Source organism: Stegostoma tigrinum, chromosome 41 (assembly GCF_030684315.1).
Source record: "Stegostoma tigrinum isolate sSteTig4 chromosome 41, sSteTig4.hap1, whole genome shotgun sequence".
Taxonomy (NCBI): domain Eukaryota; kingdom Metazoa; phylum Chordata; class Chondrichthyes; order Orectolobiformes; family Stegostomatidae; genus Stegostoma; species Stegostoma tigrinum.
Genome location: NC_081394.1, coordinates 2724505 through 2737463, shown reverse-complemented (window position 1 = coordinate 2737463; position 12959 = coordinate 2724505). Strand labels below are relative to the sequence as shown.

At 46.3% G+C, this 12959-nt stretch overlaps 1 protein-coding gene across 1 annotated transcript in view; it reads left to right on the top strand.

Annotated features, from left to right (window-relative positions):
- The window catches only part of LOC125450547 (nectin-1-like), a 53437-nt gene extending 42592 nt beyond the window's left edge, over positions 1-10845 (top strand). Inside the window, exons 3-4 of the mRNA XM_059641261.1 lie at positions 6754-6791; positions 9405-10845. Of these exons, the coding sequence (XP_059497244.1) occupies positions 6754-6791; positions 9405-9533 (167 nt within the window). The 3' untranslated portion in view covers positions 9534-10845. The remainder of the gene's footprint in view (positions 1-6753; positions 6792-9404) is intronic.
- Positions 10846-12959: the final 2114 nt, after the last annotated feature.

The following is a 12959-nucleotide window of genomic DNA, read 5'->3' as shown; positions in this document are numbered from 1 at the left end:
AAATGTTGCTCAGTTAATCATACAGCATGAAAACAGGCCCTTTGGCCCAACTTGTCCATGCTAACCAGGCATCCCAAACTTGACTAGTTCCATTTGCCGAGATAACAAAGTGTGAAGCTGGATGAACACAGCAGGCCAAGCAGCACCTCAGGGGCACAAAAGCTGACGTTTCGGGCCTCGGCTCCACCACTTCCTGTAACATTTCATTGCACATCCGCACCACCCTTTTAAATCCTGCCCCTCTCACCTTAAACCTATGCCCCTCTAGTTTTGGACTCCCCTACCCTGGGGGGAAAAGACCTTGTCTATTCGCCCTATCCATGCCCCTCATGATTTTGTAAACCTCTCTAAGGCCACCCCTCAGCCTCAAACGCTCCAGGGAAAATAGCCCCAGCCTGTCCAGCTTCTCCTTTATAACTCAAGCCTCCAGTCCCGGAAACATCCTTGTAAATCTGTTTTTGTACTGTTTCCAGTTTAATCGCATCTTTCCTACAGCAGGGGTGACCAGAATTCTACACAGTACTGTGGTCTTGCCCATGTCTTGTAACATGACATCCCAACTCCAGTACTCAATGCTCTGCCCGAAATGCGTGCACTTCTCAATGTGCACCTCAACCTTAATGTATATCCACTGCAGTGTACAGCAGAGTTTATTTTCCACAATGTGTGTTCCTATATATTTGCATTTTAGATTTAGAACATAGAACATAGAACATAGAACAGTACAGCACAGAACAGGCCCTTCAGCCCACAATGTTGTGCCGACCATTGATCCTCATGTATGCACCCTCAAATTTCTGTGACCATATGCATGTCCAGCAGTCTCTTAAATGACCCCAATGACCTTGCTTCCACAACTGCTGCTGGCAATGCATTCCATGCTCTCACAACTCTCTGTGTAAAGAACCTGCCTCTGACATCCCCTCTATACTTTCCACCAACCAGCTTAAAACTATGACCCCTCGTGCTAGCCATTTCTGCCCTGGGAAATAGTCTCTGGCTATCAACTCTATCTATGCCTCTCATTATCTTGTATATCTCAATTAGGTCCCCTCTCCTCCTCCTTTTCTCCAATGAAAAGAGACCGAGCTCAGTCAACCTCTCTTCATAAGATAAGCCCTCCAGTCCAGGCAGCATCCTGGTAAACCTCCTCTGAACCCTCTCCAAAGCATCCACATCTTTCCTATAATACGGCGACCAGAACTGGACGCAGTATTCCAAGTGCGGTCTAACCAAAGTTTTATAGAGCTGCAACAAGATCTCACGCCTCTTAAACTCAATCCCCCTGTTAATGAAAGCCAAAACACCATATGCTTTCTTAACAACCCTGTCCACTTGGGTGGCCATTTTAAGGGATCTATGAATCTGCACACCAAATCCCTCTGTTCCTCCACACTGCCAAGAATCCTATCCTTAATCCTGTACTCAGCTTTCAAATTCGACTTTCCAAAATGCATCACCTCGCATTTATCCAGGTTGAACTCCAGCTGCCACCTCTCAGCCCATCTCTGCATCCTGTCAATGTCCCGCTGCAGCCTACAACAGCCCTCTATACTGTCAACAACACCTCCGACCTTTGTGTCGTCTGCAAACTTGCTGACACATCCTTCAATCCCCTCATCCGAGTCATTAATAAAAATTACTAACAGCAGAGGCCCAAGGACAGAGCCCTGTGGAACCCCACTCACCACTGACTTCCAGGCAGAATATTTTCCTTCTACTACCACTCGCTGTCTTCTGTTGGCCAGCCAATTCTGTATCCAAGCAGCTAAGTTCTCCTGTATCCCATTCCTCCTGACCTTCTGAATGAGCCTACCATGGGGAACCTTATCAAATGCCTTACTGAAGTCCATATACACCACATCCACAGCTCGACCCTCATCAACTTTTCTAGTCACATCCTCAAAGAACTCAATAAGATTTGTGAGGCATGACCTACCCCTCACAAAGCCGTGTTGACTGTATTTGATCAAGCCATGCTCTTCCATATGGCCATAAATCCTATCCCTCAGAATCCTTTCTAACACCTTGCTCTTCTGAGGCAGTATAGCTCCATCATTTTTGAGACCGAACTTGGAGTATTGTGTACAATGTGGGTCCACTGCAGTTAAATTGGATATAGAGAAGGCTCATAGATTGTTTCAGCGATGAAGGATTATGTTGTGAAAAGAGATTGAACAGTTTAGATTAGATTCCCTACAGTGTGGAAACAGGCCCTTCGGCCCAACAAGTCCACACTGCCCCTTGAAGCATCCCACCCAGACCCATCCCCCTATAACCCACACACACCCCTGAACACTACAGGCAATTTAGCATGCCCGATCCACCGAGCCTGCACATCTTTGGACTGTGGGAGGAAACCGGAGCACCCGGAGGAAACCCACACAGACATGGGGAGAATGTACAAACTGCACACAGACCTTGCCCGAGGCGGGAGTCGAACCTGGATCCCTGGCGCTGTGAGTCTGCAGTGCTAACCACTGAGCCGCCGTGCCACCCTCTTTGGAGTTGAGAAGAATTAGAGGAGATATAATGGAGGTAGACAAGATGTGAAAAGGGCCTTAGCAAGGTGAATGTGGAGAGGATGTTCCCCCTTACAGGCCAGGTTAGAATCAGGGGCTCCAAACGTGAATATGCTTAAAGCTTAGTGACAGAGGCTGGGGGGACTTTTTCATAGAGGTTTCCAAAGTTATGAGGGACATGGACAGGTTGAATAGCCTAGGTCTTCTCTCCGAGGTAGGGGAGTTCAGAACTAGAGACCATGGCTTTAAGGTGAGAGGGCAAAGGTTGAAAAGGGACTTGAGGGGCAAAATTTTCATGCAGAGGATGGTGCGTGTACGGAACGAGCTGCCAGAGAAAATGGGAGAGGTGAATACAATTACAGCATTTAAAAGGCATTTGGATGGGGACATGAATAGGAAGGATTTCGAGAGCAAATGAGAATTGATTAATTTAGGATATTTGGTCAGCTTTGATGGGCCAGACCGAAGGGTCTGCTTCAATGCTGTACATCTCTAGGACTGTAAATGAACCAGGCAAATATAGATAAGACTTGCCTTCTAATATCCCACATTCAACATGATGAAAATATGGGTAATCTTTTGAAATCTCCAAGATTTTCCCAAGGCCCAGAGACAAAGAAATCTCTACAATTACTCTACAACTTCCATGAGCCCCATGTAGTTCATACTGCATGCAGATGTCTTTCAGAATTTTCACAGTTGCTCAACTATCACAAAGCCCTCACTACACAGAGTTAACTGGTCTGGGACTTCCCTGAGCCCCCAGTTATACAGAAACCTCTCAGGCAAACAACAGCCCTGCCGAACTTAATCTCATTGTCCCTCTCTCTCACTCACACACACACACACACACACACACACACACACAAATACACATACTCACACACACCACACACTCTCTCACACAGGCACACACACACACACACACACACACACACAATCTCTCTCACACACACTCACATGCTCACACGCACACTCTGTCCCTCTCTCTCTCTCTCTCTCTCAGACACACACACACAAACACACACACACACATATTCTCACACGCACACATACACAATCTCTCTCACACACACTCACACGTGCACACTCTCTCACACACACACATACAAACACACATACTCACAGACACACACGCTCTCTCTCTCACACACACTCACGTACACACACACACTCTCACACACTCTCTCTCTGACGCACTCTCTCTCTCTCACACACACACACTCTCTCTCTCACACACTCTCACACATACACACACACTCTCACACATACACACACACTCTCACACATACACACACACTCTCACACACTCTCTCTCTCTGACGCACTCCCTCTCACACACACACACACACACACACACACACACACACACACACACACACACACACACACACACACACAGCCTGCACCTTTGAACCCCTATCCATGAACCACTCAACGATACGGAGTTACCTCCTGTCAAGCCTTGCAACAAGCCCAGGCTTATCGCTGTGGAGACCTGAATGTCACTGAGGAGCAAACTTTATTAACCCGCACCTTTAGGAAAAAGACTGTGCAGGTCTTCAAATATTCCAGATAGTCAAAAAGCTCGCATAATCGCAGTAAACCCTGAGCCAAGCAAAGCTTTAAAACGTCAAAATCCCTCCACAAAATCCACCTCCTAAAATAAATGTTTAAAAAAAACATATGGGGCACCTCAGGGGTTAACGCTGCAGCCACACAGCGCCAGGGCCCCGGGTTCATCCCACCCTCGGGCAACTGTCTGTGTGGAGCTTGCACATTCTCCCCGTGTCTGTGTGGGTTTCCTCCGGGTGCTCTGGTTTCCTCCTGAAGTCCAAAGACATGCAGGTTAGGGTGGATTGGCTGTGCCAAATTACCCATAGTGCCCAGGGATGTGCAGGTTAGGGTGGATTGGCTGTGCCAAATTACCCATAATGCCCAGGGATATGCTGGTTAGGGTGGATTGGCTGTGCTAAATTACCCATAGTGCCCAGGGATGTGCAGGTTAGGGTGGATTGGCCGTGCTAAATTACCCATAGTGCCCAGGGATGTGCAGGTTAGGGTGGATTGGCTGTGCCAAATTACCCATAGTGCCCAGGGATATGCTGGTTAGGGTGGATTGGCTGTGCTAAATTACCCATAGTGCCCAGGGATGTGCAGGTTCGGGTGGATTGGCCGTGCTAAATTACCCATAGTGCCCAGGGATGTGCAGGTTAGGGTGGATTGGCCATGCTAAATTACCCATAGTGCCCAGGGATGTGCAGGTTAGGGTGGATTGGCCGTGCTAAATTACCCATAGTGCCCAGGGATGCGCAGGTTAGGGTGGATTGGCTGTGCTAAATTACCCATAGTGCCCAGGGATGTGCAGGTTAAGGTGGATTGGCCATGCTAAATTACCCATAGTGCCCAGGGATGTGCAGGTTAGGGTGGGATTGGCCGTGCTAAATTACCCATAGTGCCCAGTGATGTGCAGGTTAGGGTGGATTGGCCGTGCTAAATTACCCATAGTGCCCAGGGATGTGCAGGTTAGGGTGGATTGGCCGTGCTAAATTACCCATAGTGCCCAGGGATGTGCAGGTTAAGGTGGATTGGCTGTGCTAAATTACCCATAGTGCCCAGGGATGTGCAGGTTAGGGTGGGATTGGCCGTGCTAAATTACCCATAGTGCCCAGTGATGTGCAGGTTAGGGTGGATTGGCCGTGCTAAATTACCCATAGTGCCCAGTGATGTGCAGGTTAGGGTGGGTTGGCCATGCTAAATTACCCATAGTGCCCAGGGATGTGCAGGTTAGGGTGGATTGGCCATGCTAAATTACCCATAGTGCCCAGGGATGTGCAGGTTAGGGTGGATTGACCAGGCTAAATTACCCATAGTGCCTGGGTGGGAAATGCAGGGATAGGGTAGGGGGTGGGTCTGAGTGGGATGCTCAATGGAGGGTCGCTATGGACATGATAGGCTGAATGGCCTGCTTCTGCAGTGTGAGGGTCCTATGAAAAGTAGTCGAGATTTAACACTAGGGTATTGAGGTAACACAAATAATACGAGGGGAACGAATGGTCTCTTGGTGTTATTACTGGACTGTTAATCCAGAGACCTGGATAATGTTCTGGGCACACGGGTTTGAATCCCGCCACGGCAGGTGGTGGAATTTGAACTCAATTTTTTTAAAAAATCTGAATTAAGAAGGTAATACTGACCATGGATCCATTGCCAACTGTCGGAAAAACCCATCTGGTTCACCAATGTCCTTCAGGGAAGGAAATTGCCATCCTTACCTGGCCCGGATTACATGTGACTCCAGACCCACAGCAACGTGGTTGACTCTTAACTGCCCTCTGGGCAGATAAATCTGGGTGATAAATGCTGCCTGGCCAGTGATGTCTCCTCCTCATAATGAATAAAGAGGAGAAAAAGATGGATCATGGTACTTGAGGTGTATGTATTTGTGTGTGTGTGTGTGTGTGTGTGTGTGTGTGTGTGTGTGTGTGTGTGTGTGTGTGTGCGCGTGCGTGCCTCTGTGTGTGCATGCCTGTGTGTGTGTGTGTGTGTGAGTGTGTGTGCGCGTGCCTGTGTGTGTGCGTGCGTGTTGTGTGTGTGTGTGTGTGTGTGTGAGTGAGTGTGTGTGCGCGTGCCTGTGTGTATGCGTGCGTGCCTGTGTGTGCATGCCTGTGTGTGTGCGCGTGTGTGTGTGTGAGTGTGTGTGTGTAGATTTTTTTAACCAGTTCATCAAGAGTGTCTATGTTCCAGGTGTTGGTTTAATTTTGCTGGCGTTTTGGAATAGTTAAATATAGCCCAGTCTGAATCGTCTCAGTTCTTCAAATGTTGCACTGTTCAGCGGGAGGGAGCTTTTTCTAGCTGCACGGTTAACTGCGGCAAAGGAAGGAACAGATAGATAGACACAAATGTTTTTGGGTGGGTGGGTGGATGGACAGATAGAGGAATGGATTGATGGATATTCACAGATGTTTTCAGATAGATAGTTAATGGTGACAAGGCCTAGAGTAGATTGGTCGGTAAGTATGTTTGAAATTGTCCTTGGAAAATTAATTATTTACAATCCATTGACATGCAGTTGGATGTGATTATACGCCGTAGAGATCTGGTTCCATAGGGAGGGCAGATCATGGAGTCTAGCTCGCTTCAAGAATAGGCAGCGTGTTCGAGTCAACATCAAATTATATTCTGACAATGACTAACCATGTCTGTTGGTATTCTTTTCCCTATGGTTTAGTTGCTGGGAGGAACTCAACGAGGATGGATCTGGATGAGGTATGGACTGCAAAAATCTTTTTTTGATATGCCAGAGCAATATGATGGAGCTCAGTCACGGTGTGTGAGTGACGATTAAATCCATCAGGTGGACCATTGGTTCAGAGCAATAAAAGGAGAATTTGAATGAGCAACATTGAGGAAGACTAGAGTGAAGATTAGATTTTCTGGCTAAGTTTTCATGCTGACCCAGAGGTTTTGAGATTGCTCAGATGCTGGTCAAACCCAGTTCAGACTTGGTGCACTCCCCCATTTTACATTTTGTGTCCCTGGGGAGGTATGTTGTAGTGGGCCAAAGTCCCATCTAGATATGGGTAATAACATCGCCAAACAGGTTGAAAATATCTACAGACGATCCCCTGGGAGACGAATGGGTTCTATTCCTTTGTACAGTGTAAAGTCAAATTGTAAGCAAGTCAGAACACAATACAGTACAGCATAAAAGGTCTGTTCATAAGTATAAACAAAACCTTGGAACCTTAAAATAAACTGTAAGATGGGATCTCCTTTGTAAGCACGGTCATCCCTCTATAAGTCCAATGATATGCTCAAACAATTGAGCCCTACTCAGGCCTTGCCTATGATATTAAAGTCTGGCTTTTCAGTCTAATTTTGGGTGATATTGTGCCTTAGGAAGGTGACGATTTCCTGTGTTGAACTGATGCCCAGTTAAGGAGGCTCAGGAGAATTCACTTCCAGAAAGACACATCAATTTTATGGGTGCACCGTAGAAAGTGGTCTATCTGCTTTGCCCAGGGCTCTAAGAAACTACAGAGAAGTTGCGAATGCTACCCAGACCATCAAGCAGGCCAACCTTCCATCTATTGACTCCGTCTACAGTTCCCAATTCCTCGGGAAGACAGCCAACATCATCAAAGAACCCTCCCACTCCAGCTACAAAATCTTCCAACCTCTTCAAGTCAGGCAGAAAGGCTTAAACACACATATCAATGGATTCAAGAGCTAATGGGAACTGCAGATGCTGGAGAATCCGAGATAACAAAGTGTGGAGCTGGATGAACACAGCAGGCCAAGCAGCATCTCAGGAGCACAAAAGCTGACGTTTCGGGCCTCGACCCTTCATCAGAGAAGGCCCGAAACGTCAGCTTTTGTGCTCCTGAGATGCTGCTTGGCCTGCTGTGTCCATCCAGCCTCACATTTTGTTATCAATAGATTCAAGAACAGTTTCTTCCCTGCTGTTAATGGACTACGGAATAGATCTCTCAAATTTTATATCTAATGTTGATCTCTCTCTTTGTGCACGTCTCTGCAACCACAACATTGTATCCTTCGCCCTGTTTTACTACCCTAACTCACTTTATACAGTATGATTTGCCTATAATGCATGCAAAAACAGAACTTTGGTTTGGTGTGGGGTTGCTGTCTCCTTTTCCCTGGTCAATTCCTGGTCCTCAATCGCATGTAATAATAAATTACCCGGTTGTTACTGAGTTGGTGTTCATGTATCATCAGTACCAGCCCTTCCCACAGTCAGGATGTTGAGGGAGACACCGATGTCAGTTCAGGGATAACAAGGTGTAGAGCTGGATGAACACAGCAGGGCCAAGCAGCATCAGAGGAGCAGGAAGGCTGATGTTTCGGGCCTAGACCCTTCTTCAGAAATGGCCCATTCAGGGACAGTCATTGGTTATGGGTGAAAGACCATTAGTTCTAACTTTGCAGATTATTGCTTAAGGCATCGCTGCCACTTGTCAAACAAGATATTCTGGTTGTTCTTATTCACAGCTGTCATGCTATAGCAGAGGTCCTTTGGCCCATTGAGTCTGTACTGTTAAAATACACTAAATCTACACTAGTCCTAATTTCCTGTCCTAGGCCCATAGCATTGAATATTTTGACATTCCCAAGTGCTTTGTAAAAGGTCATGAGATTTCCCACCTCAACCCACCCTCCCAGCATTGCATCCCAGACCCTTTGGGCGAAACATAGGTCCCTCAAAACCCCTCTAAACCTCTAGACCTTCACTTTCAAATGACGCTTCCCTTGTTGTTGACCCCTTTGACGAAGAGGAACAGTCGGTTCCTGCCCATGCTGTCCATGCCCCTCCTAATCTTATACACTTCTATCAGGTCCCGCTCCCGCTTTCCCTGCTCCAAAGAAAACAAGCCGAGCTTATCCAGTCTCTCTCTTCATCGCTAAACTGCTCCTTCCTGGGGCAACATCCTGGCTTATCTGCCTCTCCAGTGCAACCACAGCCTTCCTGTAGTGTGGAGATCAAACCTGCACAGGGGGCTCCAGTTCTGATGAAGACATTGACTCTCTTGCTCCTCTGGTGCAGCCTGGCCTGCCGTGTTTCTCCAGCTCCAGGTTGCATCAGTCTAACTGTGACCTCAAAAAGGTTCTGTACAGCTCCCTGTCCCTGTGGCCGTCTTATTAACCACTTCTTAGCCAGTCTTGCCACTTTCAGGGGGTCTATGGACAAGAACTCCAAGATGCTCCTCTGAGCTCCCAAGGGTCTTGCTGTTCATTGAGTACTCGCTTGTCTCGCGTTGAAATGTCGATATTTTGCTGACCGAAGCCTGCAACTGAAAGGCAGAGTAACGCGCATTGATAAAAGTTTTCACCATGGCAAAACATGTTATTTTTCAACAGTGCCCCAGTGAAATTGTGTACACATCTGTGAATATCCAACAGCAGAATGTGAGATTGCCGAAGAAATATTGCCATGAGGATGATGTTGATTCAGAAGGCACTGTCTATAGTGTTCTCAAACACAAATAGATTTATTCCGTTCATTACGGAGTGATGTGATGTTTAAAATTTAGTTTACAGGTAGGTAGTCACATTAATGTGTGCATTTTGATCAATCAGTGGCCAACCCTATCATTGATGGTGATAACACAATCATGACTGTCCATACTTTTTTAAAAGAACCTGTCAGAGATGTTATGGCATGCATCTGGAGCAGGTGGAACTTGAACGCAGGCCTCCTGGCTCACAGGCAGAGACACTACCGCCACACCATGAAAGGTGCAAATTTACACAGAAGCCCACGCACATCTGATACCCTGAGACCACGAAGTCAGCCAACAGATCCTGTAGCCACATCCCACATTGAAAAGCAATGTAATACCAGCAGCAGGAATGACCATAAGACAGGAGTAGACCATCCTGCTCTACCATTCGACAGGATCATGTCTGATCCACGTTCCTGCCATTTCCCCGTGAATCTTGATTCCCCTGTTGATCTATCTCAGCCTTAAATATACTCAAGGACTCAGCTCCCACAGCTCTCTGTGGCAAGGAGTTCCTGAAACTCTCAACCATCTGAGAGAAGAAATTCTTCCTCATCTCAGTCTTAGATTGGCTCCCTTTTATTCTGAGACTGTGCCCTCTGGTCTGAGATTCTCCCATGAGGGTACACATCCTCGCAGCATTGACCCTGTTTAAGCCCCTTAGGGGTCACATCTGTTTCGATGAAATCACCTCTCATTTGTCTAAACTCCAACGAGTAGAGTCCCAACCTGTTTAACCTTTGCTCATAAAACAATCCCTCTGTAATGGGAATCATCCCAGTGAACCTTCTGTGAACTGTCTCCAATGAAGTAGTAGCTTTTGTTAAATAAGGAAGCCAAAACAGCCCATAGTACTCCAGATGTGGTCACACCAACACATTGAATGCAACTGTTTCTTTTTGAAGGATCGTGCAAATTTATACTATGGAAGGAGGCCATTCTGTTTTTCATGTATATGCCTCTTGATAAACAGCTATCTAATCTGATCCCACTTCATTCAGTCCACAGCTTGGTATATTGCAGCATTCCAAATGAATATACAAGAGATTTTCATTTTAAATTGTTGTGCTGGTTTGTCCATTTATGATGATTTCGGGCAACGAATTTCAGAGCCCTGTCACCCTCTCACTGCTCCTCAAATTCACTTGAATCTTACTCAAAGACATTTTGTGCCTTGTGGTTATTGAACTGTTTGCTGAGCTCTCTTAATGTCATTGTTAATATGTTATATTTTGGAAAACATTAATGCTATCGTATAAAATAACTATCTTCTATGTCAAATGTTGTCAGCCAAAACTGATTGCAAATAACATATTAACTCAGTTGTATATTCCTTTGGATATATATGAAACTATAAACATTGCAGTGTGGTGATATGCTTTCCTCATTGCCTATTATATTTGCATTCTGCTCATAATGTGAGTTGATCAGGTTGTTAATGTCATAGCTCAGCAGGTCTGGCAGCATCTGTGAAGGAAAACACAGAGTTAATGTTTTAGGTCCAGTGACCCTTCCTCAGTTCTTTCGCTTGTTTTCATAGTGTCACAGTCTGTTCCACTCCTCTGGTACATTTACCCTTGTTGTTGATTGAAATGATGTGATGATAATCCTTTTTGGAACCTCTATGAACAATCACCACATCATTGGAGCAGCTGAGGCCCTTCAGCCCATCAAGCCCATGTAATCCATTCTCATCTCCCCAGCTGCTGCCCATGTGGCCCTATATGTGTGTGTATCCTTAAGTGCTTATGCAATATTTTATTATTCAAAAATAAGTCGTAGTCATACAACACCAAAACAGTCCCTTCAGTTCAACCCGTCCATGCCAACCAGGTATCCTAAACTGAACTCGTCTAATTTGCCAGCATTTGGCCCATATCCCTCTAAACCCTTCCTATCCATGTACATGTCCAAATGTCACTGAACCAGCCTCCACCACTGCCAATTCCATACACGCACCACCCTCTGCATGAAAAAGTTGCCCCTCAGGTCCCTTTTAAACCCTTCCCCTCTCGCCTTAAGCCCATGTCCTCCAATTTTGGACTCCTGTACCCTGGGGAAGAGACCTTTCTATTCACCTTTTATCCATGTCCCTCATGATTTTCTAAACCTCTATAAGGCCACCCATCGCCCTCCGCTTCTCCAGAGGAAGGAAATCCCAGCCTATCAAGCCTCTCCTGATAACTCAAACTGTCCAGTCTACTCCTGCATGTCTACCCCTAGCTGCCCTTGATCTGAGTGGCTTGCAGGAGGCACTTGAGAGTCAACCACATTGCTGTGGGTCTGGAGTCACATGTCGGCCAGACCAGAGCTCTCCCCTGAATGGCATTAATGAGCAGAGGCAGCAAAGTATGCAGCTGGGGGAACACAGCAGGCCGGGTGGCATCAGAGGAGCAGGAAACTTGACATTTCAGGTCAGGACCCCTTTTCAGAAATGGGCTGAAGAAGGGTCCCGACCCAAAACGTTAACTTTCCTGCTCCCCTGATGCTGCCTGGCCTGCTGTGTTCCTCCTGCTTCACACTCTTATCTCTGACCCCAGCATCTGCAGTTCTTGCTATCTTATTAATGAGCCAGACGGGCTGTTCCTGACAATCATGGTCATCCATAGATTTTTGATTCCAGATTATTTTTTTGAAAATTAAATTCACATATCTGTTGTGGCAGGATTTGAACCCAGATCCTCAGAATGTTAGCTGAGCTTCTGGCTCCTTACTCCAGCAGTAAAAACAATAGGCCATTACTTCTTGTGAATTGGCCTCTTATTGCATCTGCTTCTGACAAATCATCTCACCATGGATTCCTGATCGCACCAACTCACTGTTTGTACAACTACATCATCAAGTCATCTTTGGTTCCTTGATCATACAGCACCAATCAGTAAGAGCTAACTGAAGAAATTCCTACAGGTCCACGTGTTCCTGAATTTATTTGAATGTGGCTCCTCTTAGCAATCCTCCCCAACATCTTAATGTCTCTTCAAAAGTGTGATGTCCAGAATTAAACCAGAAGAGGTCAAACTGGTTGCTCATAAAGGCTCCCTTGCTTGCCTGTGCTAATGGCTCTATGGACGATGTATGAAAGTTGTTGACTGGCTCGCCGATCTGTCTTATTTTTTTGCTGGTCTGCGTCGCTGGATCCTCTAGTAATTTGTTTCTTTGGCTATTGGGATGTCAATTGATGTGAAGAAAGCAGGTGATGTCAAAGGATACCATAATCTCATCATCGCTGATTTTTATGTCCTTCAGGGTATCGAGCTCGTCTTGAGTTGGGTGGATGGAGTGTGGTGATCCATCTGATCGGTGTTTCAATCTCTGTTGCAGGTCCTTGGCCAGTTTTTGTGAAGTTGTGCGTGGTAGGGAGACAGCGGGCCTGAGGGGGGTGTCTGGTTTGTGTAATTTAGGAAGCCCATAG